Below are 20,878 nucleotides of genomic sequence, written 5' to 3' on the forward strand. Positions count from 1 at the left end.
GGAGGAAGATGCTGTGACACTGCTACAGGAAGAGGAGGGGGAGGAAAAAGCAGTGACACTGCTACAGGAAGAGGCGGGGGAGGAAGACGCTGTGACACTGCTACAGGAAGAGGGGGGGGAGGAAGACGCTGTGACACTGCTACAGGAAGAGGAGGGGCAGGAAAAGGCAGTGACACTGCTACAGGAAGAGGAGGGGGAGGAAGACGCTGTGACACTGCTACAGGAAGAGGAGGGGGAGGAAGACGCTGTTACACTGCTACAGGAAGAGGAGGGCATGGAGCTGGACCCTGCCACTGTGCAGTTACCTGCACCTGACAAGACACCACCGGTCAAAAGGAAACGAGGACGACCCCGGAAGTATTTCCCTTTCTCAGAGAAAGTTAACCGATATGCAGTTTCCAATGACATTTCAAGCGGAGGTAACTTACTTAACTTAACGTTAGTAAATAGCAGGGTTTCCCTTACCTAATTGCTGTTTTTTCTTACACAGACAGCCAGGTTATGTGTATAAAGATGTGCTCTGTGTGTGTGTGTGTGTGTGTGTGTGTGTGTGTGTCTCTCTATCTAATGTGCATTCTGTCTGTATGTCTGTCTCTCTCTATTTATTTGTCTAATATGCATTTTCTCTCTGTCTCTCTCTCATTGTGTCAGCAATGGCCCAAGAGACGAACCAGAGCCCGATGCCCATACTTTGTCCCACAGGCTGCGGTTTCTTTGGCAACCCTGGAACCAATGGCATGTGTTCCGTTTGCTACAACAAACACCTGCCACGGCAGCAGAGCAGCAACCGTATGAGCCCACTCAGCCCTATGGGTAAGACGGAACGAACACACACTGCACTAAAAACATTGGTGGAATTCTAATTGTAGTAAGATTTTTTTTTAAGAAGTTTCCGCTGTATATTGTAGTATATGTTCTTCTGAAGCTATTCTCAAACCTAGGAAAAAGTTGTATTTATGGCAGTCCAAATTGTGTTGACATTAAGCCTTGAGTTCATGTAAAGTATAAAATAATATAATATAAATATAGCACAGCGGCCCCTATATTTAGAGCTGCAGGTAAGGAGAGACAATGAAATATAGACATTGTTTTGAAATGCAACCAATTCTAGTCGAGTCAGTGTATTTTCCCAGCTCCCTTTCCCCTGCCGTTCCTCTCTGTTTTTCCACTCTGTGTAGTGAAAGACAGCTGTTTTTCTTCATCACAGTGTACAGGGTTGAGTGAAAGACAGCTGTTTTTCTTCATGTACAGGGTTGAGTGGGGGTTGAGAAACTTCAGGGGTCAATCACCTCACTGTTTGACCTCTGGCAACTGGCAACCTGTTGGAACTTATTTTTCTGAGAAGACATCATTGTCCCACGTCCCAGTACAGTCGGAACAGAAACGCATTACAAAAGCAAAGTGGTCACCTTACACATTTCATATTTTAGAATTGGGGGCAGGCAATTTAATTGATTTGTAATGAATTATTGAATCAATGTTGCCTTCTCTCATGTACCGGCTTAGTGGTGTACAAAGTTTTGTTCTCTCACTTCACTCATGATGATGTATATTTGGCGGTTTGTTTTGATATCCTTTGTCTAGGTGTTTTCCTCCTATCTAATGGCTTGTACTTCTTGTCTTCTCATCCAGGCTCAGCTGGTAGTCCTACCTCAGAGCCTTGGGCCATCCAAAGAAGACTAGAAGTCCGTCTAGTCAAGGTCGATGCCTCCCCTGTCTCTTCGCCAGGCATGTCTAGGTGAGTGCTGCTCGCCAGTGTTTGACTGATCCAGGCAGTGAACGAGCCAATTATTTGTTCTTTAACTTGGGGTCTGTGTGAGCTGCTGGCTCGCTGGCCCATTTCCTCCAACTCATCCGTTTGCTTTCCCTCTGTGTAAACCTGCAGAACTGTTCAAGGCTCTCTTCCTGCCACTCAACAAACGACAGAGATGAGCATCTCCGGAGAGCACAAACCAGAACCCCTAGAGCCTGGTAAATCACCCCACCCACACACACACACACACTGTTCCCACGGGTCCTTGAAAGTTTGTGAATTTAGGCTAGGGGGGGAAAAGGCCTTGAAAGTTTGTGAAAATAGGCGTAGAGAGGCAAAGTGGAACGTCACTTCCTGCTTCAGCACTGTACCAGAGATCTTCATCCGCCATTTATTTTCCCATAGACATTTCGTAAAATGCTTATAAAATAGTTGTATTTCGTTGAACCAAACGGTTCAGCTAACGCAATAATCGGGAGAGACCATAGAACATTTCACTCGGACCAAAACTAAAAAAAAACATCGAAAAAATATTTTCTTTAAACCCGCATTTTTTTACGTTTTAGTCCCAGTGAAATGTTATGTGAGCTCTCCTGTTTCTAAATATATCTGTACCGTTTGGTTTGACCCAGTAAAACTATTTTTAGACAATATTTTTTAATGAGCCAATGGTGCGGGAACCCTGTTTACCGGTCATTTAGCCACCTAAAAGAAGGCTCACCGAAACAAATCAATGTCAGTGTAGCTGTACGCTATATTTGGACAATTTTCAGCGCTTTACTTTGCCATCAAACAGCCCTTTCATTGTCTCTGTCTCTGTCCATTGTTCCGTCCACAGCAGCACTACCTGATTGGTTACACACCGATGGCACAGACCAGAGTCATGGAGATATAAGAGTTGCATCATCTCCATTGACTCTAATGGACCAGCAGCCTGTTGCACCAGCTGAACGTAAGTTCTCTCTTAAGTTAGGGTGTAAAGTCCACACTAACTGCTACATTCAAACTCATTAGTTTGACACTAAAGTTGTGTCTTTGTTTAGTTGCACCACCGAGACGTAAGGTACTTCTTAACTAGTAGTCCTTAAACCTCAGACTAGCCATAATAGTTTAGCAGAAAATGACGTGTACAGTATATGTGACCAATCAGTGAAAAGCACGGTGGAAACTGTGTTTATTTACCGTTGTTTAATTAAGTGGAATGAAAACAGTCGGGCCATGTTGCCCACCGCAAATTAGTGCTTTCGTATTTCATCAACACTAACCAAATGAGAACATTATTGAGTAACGTTTGTTTAGGTTCATAATACTGTTCATAATAAGGTTTATCTGTGAGCTCTTCATCATCATGCATTGTAGGCTAATTTACCACCATCCTGCCTTGCTAAATTGTTACTGTTATTTGAATTTGTATGTGCCGCAGCTTGTGGGAAACTAATAAAAATAATTATCACGGAGAACACGTTACCGACGCAAAACAACGCTGCGCCATGGTGCCAATATTGCCAGCTGTGCCAATTACCTACTTTACGGAGGACTTTACACCTAGTAATTAGTAGGTGTAAGATTTGAATTCTAACTTATGCCTACGTTGTAACTATTTCACTTGGTGCAACCCATATATTTTTAGTAGTGCGTAAACTCAGACTTAGTGAGACTTTACGCTCAAACTAGGTTACGTTTCAACTTACTGGTGCAACCCACTGCAGTTTTTTTTTACCTCTCAATAGTTATATGTTCTGGATTAAGCAGCGCTCTCGGGTTGCACCAGAATGGACCATTTGTGATGTACTTTAAAAGGGTAAGACGTTTAAAGAATCAAATTGGATATTCTCAGCTTTATTTTATGCATTCAAACGTACTTCCTGGGACTATTCCCCCGCACACACTATAGCTACGTGAGTCACGCATTTTGGATTTCTGTTGGCGCCACTCTCTCTTCTATATTACTCTGGCACAGACGGGCAAAGAGACGGGTCGAGTTCAGCCCCGACAACACGTAGCAAAATGTCTATTCGGAATGGAAACTGGTGCATGGAATCATGGAGGAAATGTGACATTCAACATGGAAACCGTAGCAAAACGGTTAGCGTTGCATAACATTAATTAACAATGGAGCCGCTTGCAACAATAAAAGTACTCTGATAGCAAGAAAAACAACAACGAACGTGCAAAGGCACATACCATTTAGTTATAAGCCAAATAATGTTGCTTGCTACTTTGATTACCAAATTAATCTAGAAAAAGTAAATATGTAGAACTGAGTGAAAAAGACAAGGCTAGTGACGGCTAGTCGATGTCTCCCGGTAGGCGTCGACTTTGTGGTAGGAACATCGACATGTCGATCTAAACAACCCCTACCACTATCTATCTATTTGAAATGTACAGTTAAAGTACTAAAATGTTTTTTTCTTTTTCTTCCCTAGGCTTAAATACAGGAAGGACAGGAGACAACATGGATGACTGCAGTGTGAACGACAACCATGGATTTGATCCTGGATGCTCCTCAACTATAGATTTTGAATGTAGCAAAAAACTGATGGATGAGGTCTGGCAGTTGCGCACCAGGCATGTAATGAGGTATCCAATATATAAACACTCATTCCATTACAGCAAAAAAATAGGTTTACATTTTAATGTAATATCCCAACCTAAGCAAAAACTGGATTTACAATTATTGACAAATGGGGTTATATTTGATGTCTGTAACTTTGCTAAAACGATAAGCAAGGGTAAAGGGCAATTCATCACTGACATCCTGGAGAGCAATTTTGATCTTGAATTTGAAAATGAAATACAGCGGGATCAATTTGCAAACCGAATTGATAGGAGAATTTACTATGCGGCAAAAAAACCTCGCAAAGCCTGCGGTATAGAAGATGCACGTTTTATTCTTCCTGAACTGAGCCTACCGTGTCAACCGTCAAATCCGAGATTCTTGGATGGCTACAAAAATGATAGGAAGGTCAGATCTACTGAACATGTTAAGACGGGGTGCCTCTCAGAGGTAGGTGGTGGAATTGAACATGCAGATGAAGTCAAATCTCCAAGAATGGCATCAGCAGAAGAATCGAAAGGAGACCTTATCTCCAACTTCTACCCTTTCTGTGAAGAGATTGGGCTGGAGTTTGGCTTAAGGTCAAAGCAAAGTCTAGATTTAGGTTTGCTGACAAATGGTGTGATGATAGAAATAGACCACTTCGCCAGAACGTTCTGTGGCTCTTACAATCAAATGGTTCTTGATGTGTTGGAGCATAATTTTGAAACGGATTGGGAAAGTCAGGGAAACCGCTATCAAGCTCTGTACAAGATCCGGAAAATCGAGAATCAGCTAATACTAAATATGCGTTGTGGTACAAAATCAAAGAGGTTTAAAAGGGAGATCTTTTCATTTGAAAGAAAAGGACAAGTAAGACCGTACAATAAGAAAGAAAGACCATGCCCAGCCCCTGAATCTCAATGGAAGGAAGTCACCAAAAGAAGGCAATCTGAATTGAAGAGGAATGTTCTTTTGAAAGCAAAAGAAAGGAAGGAAGATCAGCGATATGCAGTTTCCAGTGACATTTCAAGCGGAGGTAACATACGGCGCGGCAAAAGGAAACGCGGACGCCCCCGGAAGAACGCCCCCCCACCTCCTCCCACCCCCACTAAGTCATATGGCGAGGGTCTGAGAGAGGTGCATTCCTCCACATGGTCACTAGCAGCGTCTGACTTGGACTCAGATGGTGTCACAGACCCAGAAGATACTGGTAATCAAGAAAGCATACGAAAGAAAACACGTCATTCTCCAAGCCCGAACGTAGCTAGAGAATCAGGATTGAGACCACTGGGTGTACATGAGGAGGAACTGCTCAGCCCCACTCGCTCTGTAAGTCCAGATCTGAGTCAGCCATTTGCCAAAGATCAAACACAGACCCCAATGGATGACCATGTTCTTCATGATCATGACGATCTGACTCCAGAACAAAACAAAGTGGGAATAGATAAAAAGATGTGGAAGTTGCGCGCTAATCATGCAAATCAAATCCTGTCCATACCAGCCAAGGAATATTGTTCATTCTGCCACTGTAAGAAAATTGGCTTAGATTTCAATATTGGATCTGGGTTGAAGCAAAACCTCAATGTTCAGTTATTGACGGCTGCTCCTCTGCTTGAGGTTGCTAAATTTTCCATAGCAATGAATTCATCTCAGCAGGATTTCATTGTGGAAATTCTTGAGTACAATTTTGATTTTGGACTGCAGAGAAATCGTAAAGATATCCTCAAATTCTCAAAAGAGGTTTTTGAACTTCCTGATCCAGTGCTGAATAAGTTAGCAACTAACACTGCAAATCAGTACAACTGCAGCGGCAGTGTTAATCCTGAAAATGACAGTACTTTGCAAATGGAAGTGGATGACAACGGTGTTCCTGTGTCTCCTCGAGATTCACAAGCTGAGACTCACACACTTTCTACTGAGAAAAGTGTGGAGCTTTATCCCCACTGCAAGGAAATAGGTCTTAAACTACATGTCAACAAAGGCCAAGAAAACAAGAAACTAGATTTCAACACGTTGACTAAAGGAGCGATGACTGAAGTGACAAACTTTGCAAAAGTGTTGTGTGGAACATTTGAGCAGATTGTTCTTGATGTTCTCAGACACAACTTTGATCTTGATTTGCAAGATGGGAAAACGGATGTTGCTAGATGCATTCTTGCACAAATCCCTGCTATAATGGAGCAAAAGAGTCTAAAAACCTGCATTGAGATCCAACAAAAGAAAAAAAGAGGAAGGAAAAGCAAAAAATATAACGAAAAAGATAAAATGTTGTGGAAATTGCGCGGTAATCACTCTCAACAAATCCTCTCAATGCCTCACGTGGAAACCTGCCCGTTTTACTTGTACTCCAGATGCAAGAAAATGGGCATGGATTTCAATGTAGGATCTGGGGTCAAACAAAATCTTGATCCAAAATTACTGACCAACGGGATAATGGTTGAAATCAATAATTTTGCCAGACAGATGCTTGCAGCCCAAAAGTATTTCATCACAGAGATACTGGAATATAATTTCGATCTCGGTTTGAAAAATGAGCTTTCTCGGTTTGCCTTTGCACATGAAACTCTGGAGAAATTCAACCAACGAACTTATGTTAGAAGAAAGAAACAGTTCACCAGGATAGATGCGGCCTTTGAGCTCCCTGACCCAAAGTATATTGACAAATCAAACTATACCAAAGCTGCATATTGCCCAAAATGCTATCAAGAAAGAAATCATAAACTTTGTGGAAAGGATGAATCTGGCTCTGATCTCATGCGTCATCCACATGCCAAGACAGAGACAGTCTTTACTGATGCACAAGAACCTATTAGGAATCTGCCCTCTACTGGCCAAACAACAGAAGGAATAGGAATGAACACTTACCCCCACTGCAAGAAAATAGGCCTGAGCCTCAGTGTGGATCAAGACCAGCCAAAGGAGAAACTTGGTTTGCATTTGCTGACACTTGAGGTTATGAAGGAAGTGGCCCTTTTTGCAACGGAACTGTGCGGGGGTCGAATGAAAATGAAAATCATGAATGAGGTCCTTCAACACAATTTCAACCTTGGCATACAAAGTGGAGAGATTGATCTTGCCCAGCAGTTTCTCTGCAAACTTAAGTTTGGTCCAAAAGTGCCAGGGCCTGCATGGTTTGATGAAGTTTTCGAAACTCAGCCGTGCCACCAAAAAGATCCTGGTGCCACGAGAAAGCAAAAAATGGACTCTGTCGTGAAGAAATGTGAAAGCTGGAACTGGAAGGAAACGACACAAAAAAGACAGTTGGCTCTGCAAAGACGGATGGAGAGTGGCACTTTCAAAAGGCCTTCAGCAATACAGAGATACTATGGCCGTATGGACCGCCGCTATCCTCTTTGCAAGAAAATAGGTCTGGACCTTGATGTAAAATCCAAATCAGGAGTCAAAGTCAAACTTGACTTGAAGGTATTGACTAGGGCTGTAGTGTATGAGCTGCATAAATATACACATAAAAGATTAAAAGAATACTATGTATCTACCTTGTATGACATCCTTGACTATAACTTTGATCTTCGATCACAAAATCACAGGCGCAGTGAGTTTTCCCTAAGTATTGCAAACGAAGTTAAAGCCATGGCCAAGCACTATCGGAGATGTCCGGAGAGACCAGATGAAGTCTTTGACTTACCTTTTGTGTTCGCTCCTAAGTCTTCAAAAAGGCCTGTCAGACAGGAGAGAAAAGAAACGAAAAAAGCCAAACTTCCCCTTCAAGAACTACACAACAAAGGTGTTATGAAGCGTGTATCGGTCCAGTTAATGAGATGCGATACAGATGGCAATATCAGGGCCAAATCTTTTGTCAAAATTGACGAGGGTCCTGTTTTCCATTATGGTGCGACAGAGTCTAAAGGAGATGGTACTTTCATTTATGAAGACCCTGGTCTAGCTGAGGCAGGCCCTCTAGAAGTGGGGACAATAATGCTGATCGATGGGAGTACAGTGAGGGTTGAATGTGACATTCTCCAGGAAAGTGGATCATTTAACATGGACATTAAGGAGGAAAAAGATGATCCAGATTATGGTGATGTGAAAACGGAACCGAACACTGAGGACATGGAATACCAGGTCCCATGTGCTGCGTGGGCGATATGGCAGGACCCTGAGAGTGGTGAGACCAGCCTTGTGTCACATCCAGTTGACATCTATGTTCATCCAGGAGGGTCTGATTTGCAGCATGGAGATGTGCAGCCAAAAGAAGAAGTGGACGTTAAAGAGGAGAATGATTATGGAGATGTGAAGCCAAAAGAAGAAGTGGACGTTAAAGAGGAGAATGATTATGGAGATGTGCTCCTAAAAGAAGAAGTTGACATTAAAGAGGATAATGATTTGGTAGGCTAAACAAATACCATTCGCAATAGCATTGAACACTGAATACGATTCAAAGAAATTACTATAGAACGTTGGAGTGTTGCATTTTCTCTTTGGTGATTGGCAGTAAAAAAATAAAAAAACAAGTGCAAATTGGCAATAGCGTTGACCACATATGTGAATTTCTGAAATGCTGGGTGGCAGGGGCAGCCTACTCTGCCTCTGCCAGCCTCCTAGGGCGAAAACTGTGTCCGCTAAAGGGTGGTGAACTTTTTATTGAGTGACCGACCGACCGACCAACAAAGTGCTGCTGGTTGCAGCAAAACAAAATGCAAAACGAATGTTAACCCCTTTACATTTTAAAACCATAAAAAATCTTGTTTTGTTAGATCCTTTGACTTGGGGAGAACATAGTGACAAATTGCATAGAAATTCTGTACTTACTTAGGGTACTTAGGTCTTAGTATTCCTAGAACATAGGCCATCGACGAAAACCCTTCATCCTCTCCGGTCTTGTGGCCTTCGGTCAAATTGTTGCCATGACAACCCCTCAGCCGTCATCTCCTGCTCTGTTCTTCTTCTCCAGGTTGTTCTAGAAATGTTGTTTCAAAGCTGCTTTGTTTTGCCATTTTTGTTTGTTTGTTCTTTCCTCTAAACGATGCAAGGGGAATGAGCGTGAACTGCAGCGAGGATTTGGGACTCGTAAAATGTTTGAAGACAGTGAAGAGCTGTCAATCTTGTGTTTGAAAGCATGGCCTTGTTCCACAGCTGGAAATGGTCCCAGCTAATGTCAGACACACATTTTCTTTTATGTTTTGGTCATTTATGGATATTAGGAATGTCTGAGTTTGAAGGAATGTGTATGATGCCATTTTTCCTTCAGTTTTTTCTTCTTCCTCTCAATCCCCCCCCCCCACACACACAGTATTATGGCTGTAAAATAAATGTACTGCAATATATAGCCATTTAAATTTGTTGTGATCTGTTCTATGTACATTTTGAACTATTATTTTCATATTAATTTCATTCTTTATTTTTTGTCCATTGCCTGACTACCTGCATGTAAAAAGAAGCATTCATAATCTATTGTCATTTGTGTAGTAAATGTAGCTTGCTCTCATTGAAAAGAGAATCATAATTGACTCTTGAAAAGAAAAAGCGGGTTGGTTTCTTTAAGTCCTTCAAAGCTGTGATGTAAACGTGTGTCAGTATCGGTAATTAAAATAATAGTGTAGCCACTGCCTAATAATGACACCGATAAGAGCCCAGTTAAGGGCCTAATTTTGATCGACTGTTTATTTTGATTCCTGTTTTCGTACAGTACCTTTTGAATATATAAAGTCTTTAATGATACAACTGCCGTCTGCCTCATTGTTATGTCCTATCCATTTACTTCACTGGGGATAAATTAATCTTGCCCAGGAGCCAAACTAGTTCAAGATGTCTTTGCTGTCTTTCCTACATGCCCCGAAGAAGGCCCTGCAAGGCTGAAACTGGTCGGCGGTAGGGCTGGGTCGGTTTGAAAATTTTAAAACCGGTTCGATATTGCCGTCTAAACCGGATCGAACCGGTATACCGATTTTTTTTTTGTAATAAAATAAAAAAAATTTTTTTAAGCAGGGCTCCCGAGTGTGGCCCATAACTGTCTGTAGTGCAACTTCAGTCCACCTGATAGCGATAATACACCTCTAAGCTGGTATTGTCAACCAGCAATGATACTGAATAAAAAGAAGCAGGACACCTGTGTAACAAACACACCCTGTATTTATTTCTCATAACTATTCAGCTCAACTTTTCTTCTAAACATCAAAATAATAAATTAAATAAGACTTCTGCCTATAGTGCAACTTGAGAAAAGGCTAATAAAAACACAAGCAGTGCAATCAGAATGGATTGGCTTACAGCTGAGCTGCCTTATAAACTTCAAAACTCACAAATTCACACAATATAGGGCCTAGGCATGGGTCGGTTTGAACATTTTGAAACCGGTTCGATATTCCCCCAAAAAACGTATAAAAGCGGCTGCAGTTGGTGGCGATAATGCACCTCTAAGCTGGTATGCTGCCAACCAGCACGAACACTGAATACAAATAAGCAGAACCTTTTAACTGTAACAACACACTGTTTTTATTTCTCATAACTATTCAGCTTAACTTTTCTTCAAACATCAACATAATAAACAAAATAAGACTTTTGCCTACTAGTGCAACTTGAGAAGAGGCTAATACGAACAATAGTGCAATCAGAATGGACTGGCAAATTTTTTTTTTTAGTTTTTTTTTTTTTTTTAGGTTTTTTCGGTTCGCACGTGATCAAACCGGTTTGGGCTCGTATACCGAACCGAACCGGTAAAACCGGAAATCGACCCATGCCTAGTCGGCGGTGATCATTTTATGCGTAGAGAATAAAGGCTTTTTAACCTTTACACCTTGTCTACGTGTGAGATCAGTGCCTGAAGCAAGCTGATGCTTTACCTTTGGATATAGTTCAAGATGGCCTTGGTTTGTTATTGCAAATCGAGCATTAAAAGCCAACATGTAGTAGAGTAGAGGTAAAAGCACTCACCTACCACCTGGACCACCGCTGGATGGAGACCATCTGCAGTCAGGATGGATGAAGCCTCATGAGCACCTAACTGCAGCACTTCCAAAGGGAAAACCACTCAGCAAAGATATCACTACAGTGTTCCTGTAAATGAAAACCAAAAATTATCCAAGTGAAAGATGAGGAAAAATAGATCAATTCCATCACTTTATCAAACTGTACTTTTGACAAAGCCTTTCCAATTACCAATCCAAAAACAGTCAATTGATACCATTACAGCTTTGTCATACAGATTTGATTGATAAGGTTATTTAAACATTAGTCAGGTGACCGACATCAGTAAACTAGAACAGTGGTTCTCAAATAAGGAGCCAAAAGGGGAGTAATTTATTTTAGCTATAATTCCATTCATAAGTAACACAATGACTATTTTGGTCATGGGTTATATACACTTTTGTAATAAAACATTTAAAATAATCAATCGTATTATCATATGGGGGACAGTGAGACAAAATGTGAAAGAATTGGAGAACCACTGAACTAGATAACAGATTTGTTTTTCTAACATCTTTAGCTTCCCTTCCAGCTCTCCAGCTCAGAACCTTATGAGTCTACAGCACACCTGCCCCTTTGCTTTGAGGCATTTTGAGGTCTGAGTGGCATGGCTGAATGAAATGGATTTAATTGTTTCTATGGTGGAATTAGATAGATCAGTAATACTTTGACCAAATTCCTTTACATTTGCCTCAAACGTCAAAGTCTGGACAGACATGCATGTCGACTGCTCACTTGTTGGCGGAGGCATATATCCAAGGTGCGGTCATTCTAGTTTCCTTCCCCACACACACACACACACACACACTCACGATTTAATTTTGTCTATGGTGGAATGAGATATAAAGAAATTAAATTGTTCAATGTTTTCTTTTCTGAAATAAGGTGTTGTAGGCTACTTTGGACCACTTTCCCTTGTATTTTACTTGCTTGACTTTGTCCTCTTGGCCCCTGGACGTCCACCATGGTTCTCCACCACACTCTCTTCTGTGGTCTTTGCTTCCTTCCTTCCCATTGTGTTTACTACACAGACATTAGACATTTGGAATAAAGAGTTCCTGAACTTAAAACGCACGTTCAACGTTAGATACTTAATAATTCCAAATTCCAATGGGATTTGTAATGATCAGAATTTTCCGTTATCAGCAGGCACAAAAAAAAGCCCATACACAGCCTTGCATTGTCATATATGTTTATTTTACATATACATAATTTGTTCATATAGGCATATAGGTCACACATTTTTATATCCACACATTGATATTTTTGTTCGTACAAAATATTCATTGTATGCAATGAAAGAAAAAATAATAATCGTCACGTGTGAAACACGTTTGTTTTACAATGTGAAGCTTTCATTTTGACAATGCCCTGTGACTCTAGCGAATTATAGATATTTAGTGTAATGTAAGGTCAAATTGCACCCATTTTGTGTCTAAAAGGCAGGAAGTAACACTAATGAGGGTTTCCAACCGCCAATCCATTTAGGTGTTCCGGTGCGCGGCCCTAATTAATGTGTTATAACCTGTGTTACTTCTGCATTTTACACACAAAATGGGTGAATTGGGTGGGAAGCATAAATAGGCTAATAGGGTGTTTAGGTATATTATTTCCCATGGCATTAGTGTAACTATCATTACTGTATCCACTCCACTCGCTAGGTGGCGGTAGGCGCCTTCAAAGTCCCATGGCATTTGTGTAAATATCATTACTGTATCCACTCCACTCGCTAGGTGGCGGTAGGCGCCTTCAAAGTCAAGATTGCAATAAAGAAGAAGAAGGAGAGCTTTTCCGGTTTGGTTACTTGTTTGGGAGTAACGTGTGGAGATCCAAGATTTGAAGCCTTCCTTTATCAAGTTTTTTTCCAAGAAACTTGCGGGTGAATCGAGTATCGACAAGCGGTAAGTCCCCGGGTAATCGTTCTGCACGAGGCGTGTGTAGATACGGCTAGTTTTGCACAAAGCGAGGAGGCAAGTGTGTATGGAATGGTATGGAGTCAAGGCAAGCTGTTAAAGGGGACCTATTATGCTAATTTACAGTTCCGTATTTTATTATTATATTGTATTTACTCTGGGACTCCACGAGCCCTTTTCAGGGCTAGGACTCCAGTAACGTAAGTGAAGCTTTGCATGATTCACAGTTTTAAAAATCCTGTTTACGTTTTGCAGAATGAGAAAAGCTTTGGATGGATGCCGAAATATCGAGTGAGTGGATGAGTGGTGGACCCTGCGCCAAGTCTTCCATCAGGTAACGTTAAAACATTACATTAATGTTTAATGGGGACGTGTGCATTTCTCCCAATTCTGTTATGTTCATAGTATTCTATAATACCACTCTCTATTTGAAATGTTAAAGTACTAAAATGTTTTTTCTTTCTTGTGCTTATATACAGGGAGGACAGCGGATAACAAGTATAACTACAGTGTGAACGACAACCATGGATTTGATCCTGGATACTTCTCAACTGTAGATTTCAAAGGTAGCAAAAAAGAAGATGGATAATGAGATCTGGCAGCTGCGCATCGGGCATGTAATGAGGTCTCTAAGTTATAATGACTCATTCCATTACAGCAAAAAAATAGGTTTACATTTTAATGTAGCGTCCCAACCTAAGCAAAAACTGGATTTACAGTTATTGACAAATGGGGTTCTATTTGATGTCTGTACCTTTGCTAGAGCGATCAGCATCAGTAAAGGGAAATTCATCACTGACATCCTGGAGAACAATTTTGATCTTGAATTTGAAAATGAAGAACAGCGGGATGAATTTGCAAACAGAATTTGTCAGATAATTCAGGATGCAAAAAGACCTAAACACATAGATGAACAAGAACGTTTTAGTCTTCGTGGCATCTCATTTAAGCAACTGAGCCTACCAAGCGAGCCAACGTCAAATCTGAGATCTTCAAACTTCTACAAAAAGGATAAGAACATCACATCTAATGAACATGTTAAGACAGAGTGCCTCTCAGAGGTAGATGGTGGAATTGAACATCCAGATGAAGTCAAATCTCCAAGAATGGCATCAGCAGAAGAATCGAAAGGAGACCTTTTCTCCAAATTATACCCTTTCTGTGAAGAGATTGGGCTGAACCTTGGCTTAAGGTCAAAGCAAAGTCTAGATTTAGGTTTGCTGACAAATAGAGTCATGTTAGAGGTAGAACACTTCACCAAAATGTTGTGTGGTTTTTACTATGCTATAATTTTTGATGTGTTGGAGCATAATTTTGAACTTTATCTGAAAAGTTCAAAAACCAGGCATGTAGCTATGTCCAAGAAGATAAACGAGATTCAGAAAAAGGCGATGCTAAATATGAAGCGTGGTACTACCGAATCAAACACTTGGCTTGAAAGTAAGGTCGTTCTATTTGAGGCAACTTACACCCGTCGAATTGCAAAGTGGGACCAGGGTCTGAGTGATGTGCATTCCTACACGTGTCCACTAGGAGAGTCTGACTTGGACTCTGATGATATCGCAGACCCAGAAGATACTAGTAATCAAGAAAGCATACAACTACTTAAAGATCATGATGATGTGACTAATATGGAACAAAACGAAGCGGGAATAGATAAGGAGATGTGGAAGTTGCGCGCTAATTGTGCAAATCAAATCCTGTCCATACTAGCCAAGGAATATACATTCTCCATATGTAAGATAATTCCCTTAGATTTCAATGTTGGATCTGGGTTGAAGCAAAACCTCAATGCTCAATCATTGAATAATTCTCTTTTGCTTGAGGTTGCTAAATTTGCGATAGCAATGAATTCATCCCAGCAGGATTTCATTGTGGAAATTCTTGAGTACAATTTTGATTTTGGACTGCAGAGGAATCGTGAAGATATCCTCAAATTCTCAAAAGAGGTTTTTGAATTTCCTGATCCAGTGCTGAATAAATTAGAAACTAACACTGCAAATCAGTACAACTGCAGCGGCAGTGTTAATCCTGAAATTGACAGTATTTTGCAAATGGAAGTGGATGACAACGGTGTTCCTGTGTCTCCTCGAGATTCACAAGCTGAGACTCACACACTTTCTACTGAGAAAAGTGTGGAGCTTTATCCCCACTGCAAGGAAATAGGTCTTAATCTACATGTCAACAAAGGCCAAGAAAACAAGAAACTAGATTTCAACACGTTGACTAAAGGAGCGATGACTGAAGTGACAAACTTTGCAAAAGTGTTGTGTGGAACATTTGAGCAGATTGTTCTTGATGTTCTCAAACACAACTTTGATCTTGATTTGCAAAATGGGAAAACGGATGTTGCTAGATGCATTCTTGCACGAATCCCTGCTATATTGGAGGAAAAGCGTCTAAAAACCTGCATTAAGCCTACAAAAAAAAGAGTATGGTTGAGACTGGATAGGGATGTCAACATGCTCCCTATTCCACATAGCAATACATACATAGACAAACCAGTCACAGGCCAAAGTTCAGCCAGTTGTATTGAGAGCCAACAAAAAGAACAAGATAAAACGTTGTGGAAATTGCGTGCAAATCATTCTCAACAAATCCTCTCAATGCCTCATGTGGAAACCTGCCCATTTTACTCATACTCCAGATGCAAGGAAATGGGCATAGATTTCAATGTAGGATCTGGTGTAAAACGAAATCTTGATCCAAAATTACTGACCAATGGTATAATGATTGAAATCATTCACTTTGCAAGAGAAATGTCTGCAGCCCAAAAGTATTTCATCACAGATATACTGGAATATAATTTTGATCTCTGTTTGAAAAATGAGCTTTCTCGGGTTTGCCTTTGCACACAAAACTCTGGAAAGATTGAGAAAAATATCAAATTCAACTAAAATAAGGAAAGACAAGCTAAATGCAGCCTTTGAGCTGCCTGACCAAAAGTATATTGACAAAGCAAACTATACCAAACCTGCATATTGCCCAAAATGCGATCAAGAAAGAAATCATAAACTTTGTGGAAAGGATGAATCTGGCTCTGATCTCATGCACCGTCTACATGCCAAGACGGACACAGGTTTACACAAACCTATTAGGAATCTGCCCTCTACTGGCCAAACATCAGAAGGAATAGGAATGAACAGTTACCCCTACTGCAAGAAAATAGGTCTGAGCCTCTGTGTGGATCAAGACCAGCCAAGGGAGAAACTGGGTTTGCATTTGCTGACATCCTGGGTTATGACGGAAGTGGCCAATTTTGCAACAGAACTGTGTGGAAAAATAAAAAGCATCAGGAATGATGTCCTTGAACACAATTTCAACCTTGGCATACAAAGCAGAGAGGTTGATCTTACCCAGCAGTTTTTCTATACAAATCCAGTTCGAAGACAAATGGAAGGAGGGCCTGCATGGTTTGATCAAGTTTTCGAAACTGCGGACAACAAGCGGAGATGTCCAGAGAATGGAGAGAACGTCTTTAAGCTACCTTTTGTGTTCTCTGCTGAGGCTTCAAAAAGGCCTGTCAGACCGGAGAGAAATGAAACGAAAAAAGCCAAACTTTCCCTTCAAGAACCACACAAGAAAGGTGTCAAAACAGGTAGATTTGTACAGTTAATGAGATACCATACAGATGGCAATCGTGTCTGTTTTCTCGATGGGGCCAAATCTTTGGTCAAAACTGAAGAGGAGCCTGAGCCTAAAGGAGATGGTACTTTCATTTATGAAGACCCTGGTCTAGCTGAGGCAGTCCCTCTAGAAGCAGGGACAATAATGCAGATCGATGGGAGTACAGTGAGGGTTGAATGTGACATTCTCCAGGAAAATGGATCATTTAACATGGACATTAAGGAGGAAAAATATGATCCAGATGATGGTGACGTGAAAACAGAACCGAACACAGAGGACATGGAATACCAGGTCCCATGTGCTGCGTGGGCCATGTGGCAGGACCCTGAGAGTGGTGAGACCCGCCTTGTGTCACAAAACAGACCAGCTAACATCTATGTTCATCCAGGAGGGTCTGATTTGCATCATGGAGATGTGCAGCTAAAAGAAGTGGATATTAAAGAGGAGAATGATATTTGGTGTCCTACATGATGGATCGTATCAGAGGCTAAACAAATATCCTTGGCAATAGCATTGAACCCTGAACAGATTCAAACACTATACACTTGCCTGGGTTACTTGGAAAATGTTTAAAGTGATCTGTAGTAAACTTGTTGAGTGTCTCTCTGTTTGATAAATAGCTCTCCAGCCACTAACGCTGCTACAAAAGAGGTCATACACGGACACCAGAGCATTGGTTGAGCACTTTGTGTTTGGTGTTTGGTGATTGGCAGGTAAACAAAACAAGGGCTGACACCAGATATGTATCGCCCCCTGTAGCCTACCTCCATAAAGTGCAAATTATTATACCTGACGCATCCGCGAGGACCGCTAGCGTCCGTGCGGCCAAGTGACGTCAGACCAGCAGCAGACACATCCCTTTGCGAGGCTCCCATGCGGCGAGTTTTCGCCTGGCCGTGCACACCCCAAATGTTCTAACTACGTAGACAGCTGGGTAGACAAAAGTGAAGTTTAAAAAAATAACGGTCACTTCCGTGAGGAGGAAGACCGCACAAAGTACAAAAGCTCAAAACGTTTTCTCGTCAGGATTCTGTGTCTCTCATATGATGGTTGCATTTAAAAAGCTCTTCATTTAATCTTTATGGAAAATCTAGAGATGGACGTACGGTTTCAAACTATTGTTTCAAAACTGCCTTGTTTTTCTCTTTTATTTCAAAACAAGGGGAATTTGAGTAACTGCAGCAAGGATTTGGGACTCTTAACATGTTTGAAGATTGTGAAGAGCTGCAAATATGGATTTGTTTAAAAAGTTCCACAACTAATGCTTCCAGCTAATGTCAGTCAGATGTTTTATTTTATTTTGTATATTGGTCATTTATGCATATTAGGAATGTCTGAGTTTGAATGTGTATGATGTTATTTTTCCTTCGTTTTTTTCTTTCTTTACCCCCCTCCCTTTTGTATTATGGCTGAGCTGTGCGTTAGGGAAATTATTGCAATCTGTTCTATATGTTTTTAATTATTTCATTTTATATTAATTTCATTCTTAATTAGTCCATTGTCTGACTACCTCGAATAAAAAGAAGCATTCCTAATCTATTGCTAGTAGATGTAGCTTACTTTTATTGAAAAGATAATCATATTTTACTCTCAATGAAAAGAAAGGTTTTGTTAATTATCAAACTGGGGTGGTTTCTTACAGTAATTGCTACGAAGCTGTGATGTAAACATGTAAACAAGCTGAGTGTGCCAGTAATTAAAATAGGGGGAAGTCAGGAAGTACAGTGTATACACTGCATAATGACACAGTTAAAAGCATGACATTTTCATTTTGATGGTCTATAATGTGTATTTTGATTTGATTCCTGTTTCAGTACCACTCAAACTGAGTGGTTTGACTCTGAAGAAGACGCTGTGTGCTTCGAAACGTCAGACTTTGCACCTTATTAAATCTATTTTCCAGTGATGATATGTGCTCCAGTCCTCTCTTTGGGTTCAGTCCATTTGAAGTGGCCAAGTCAAGTCAAGTCAAGTCAAGTTTATTTATATAGCCCTAATTCACAAGCATGTCTCAGAGGGCTTCACAGAAAGTATGTCCAGCTGATTCTAGCTAACACAACAGTAACAAGAATATACAGAATAAAGATAACATTTGAACAATTGATAATATAGAAAATATAGAAATGAAGAGAGAGCAGAGGAGAGAGCAGGAGAAGGGGGAAGAGCAGGGGGAATGTGAGAGAGTGATGGCCCATTGTACTCCATTGTACTCTTTCCAGTCATTTGTCCTGTTCTACTGACCTCCCTCTGTGGAGGGGCGGAAACGCGAGAGATTTCATCTAATTTGCCTCAAACATCCACTTTGACTCAAGGATGAACTGATTACTTTTTGGTGGTCAAAGGTCAAGGTCACTGTGACCTCATGAACGCCATTTTCATGCTTTGTAACACCATATCTCAGTAACACCTTGACCAAATTTCTTCACATTTGCCTCAAACGTCAAAGTCTGGACAGACATGCATGTAGACAGCTCACTTGTTGGTGGAGGCATATATCTACGGTGCGGTTGTTCTAGTTTGCTTCCGTTTTTCCCCCTCCTCTCAATCCCCACACACACACACCGTATTATGGATTTAATTTAGTCTATGGTGGAATTAGATATAAAGAAATTAAATTGTTCAATGTTTTATTTTCTGAAATAAGGTGTTGTAGGCTACTTTGGACCACTTTCCCTTGTATTTTACTTACTTGACTTTGTCCTCTTGGCCCCTGGACATCCACCATGGTTCTCCACCACACTCTTCTGTGGTCTTTGCTTCCTTCCTTCCTTCCCCTTGTGTTTACTACACAGAAATTAGACATATTTGGAATAAAGAGTTCCTGTCCTTAAAAAAATCACTGTGAAGAATCCAGTATATCTGCCTTTTCTTTTTATCTCCTGTCTAGGGATTTTGCCATAGTTCAACGTTAGATACTAATAACCAAATATCAATGGGATTTGTAATTATCAGAATTTTCAGTTATCAGCAGGCACCAAATAAAGAGCCCATACACACAGCCTTGCATTGTCATATATAATGTTTATTTTACATTATTTGTTCATATAGGCACAGGTCGCACATTTTTATATCCACACATTAATTGATATTTTTGTTTGTACAAAATATCCATTGTATGCACTGTTTTGACATGTTTTAACAATTGTTTCTAGTGGTATATTATGGATGCACTATTTAGTGGGACTGTGATGATTAAAAAAGAAAGAAAAAAGATTAATCGTTTAATAATCGAATAATAGTTTTACAATATGAAGCTTTCATTTTGACAATGCCCTGTGACTCTAGCGAATTATAGATAGTGTAATGTAAGGTCAAATTTCACCCATTTTGTGTCCAAAAGACAGGAAGTAACACAGGTGCAAGCACAACACTAATGAGGGTTTCCAACCTCCAACCCATTTAGGTGTTCCGGTGCGTGCCCCTAATTAATGTGTTGTAACCTGTGTTACTAATGCATTTTACACACAAAATGGGTGAATTGGGTGGGAAGCATAAATAGGCTAATAGGGTGTTTAGGTATATTATTTCCCATGGCATTAGTGTAAATATCATTACTGTATCCACTCCACTCGCTAGGTGGCGGTAGGCGCCTTCAAAGTCAAGATTGCAATAAAGAAGAAGGAGGAGAGCCTTTCCGGTTTGGTTGCTTGTTTACTTGTTTGGGAGTAACGTGGAGATCTAAGATTTGAAGCCTTCCTTTAGTAAGTTTTTTTTTTCCAAGAAACTTGCGGGTGAATCGAGTATCGACAAGCGGGAAGTCCCCGGGTAATCGTTCTGCATGAGGCGTGTGTAGATACGGCTAGTTTTGCACAAAGCGAAGAGGCAAGTGTGTATGGAATGGTATGGAGTCAAGGCAAGCTGTTATTTGTAGCGGCCATGATGCCTATGCGTTTTTCTTTCTGTGTGATCCTCCTAGCCTTGTTGCTGACAGCTTGACACCCGTCTGGGCGAACGGAGCAAATCACTAATCAGGTCCAGCTTGGCAGAAATCTCGTCGATAAATATCCCTTTAAGAGCGCAGGCTAATGTTAGCGGCTAGCTAGCTATGTTACATGGCAGTAAAACGCCACTAAATGACCAAATTGATTTAACTTTTAAGCATTTCGAGTAACGCTGTTTCCA

General features: G+C 40.8%; 1 protein-coding gene across 1 annotated transcript; it reads left to right on the top strand.

The window, feature by feature from the left end:
• Positions 1-371: 371 nt before the first annotated feature.
• LOC310782239 (AN1-type zinc finger protein 5-like) lies at positions 372-20,692 on the top strand (the record flags this gene model as incomplete). Its single annotated transcript, XM_083642920.1, has 6 exons — positions 372-419; positions 652-813; positions 1,633-1,738; positions 1,886-1,971; positions 2,592-2,705; positions 20,673-20,692. The coding sequence occupies exons 2-6, from the start codon at positions 654-656 to the stop codon at positions 20,690-20,692; spliced, it is 486 nt and encodes a 161-aa protein (XP_083499046.1). The 5' UTR covers positions 372-419; positions 652-653.
• Between the last annotated feature and the right edge of the window lie 186 nt (positions 20,693-20,878).

This window comes from Poromitra crassiceps (assembly GCF_964638095.1).
Source record: "Poromitra crassiceps genome assembly, chromosome: 9".
Lineage (NCBI taxonomy): Eukaryota > Metazoa > Chordata > Actinopteri > Beryciformes > Melamphaidae > Poromitra > Poromitra crassiceps.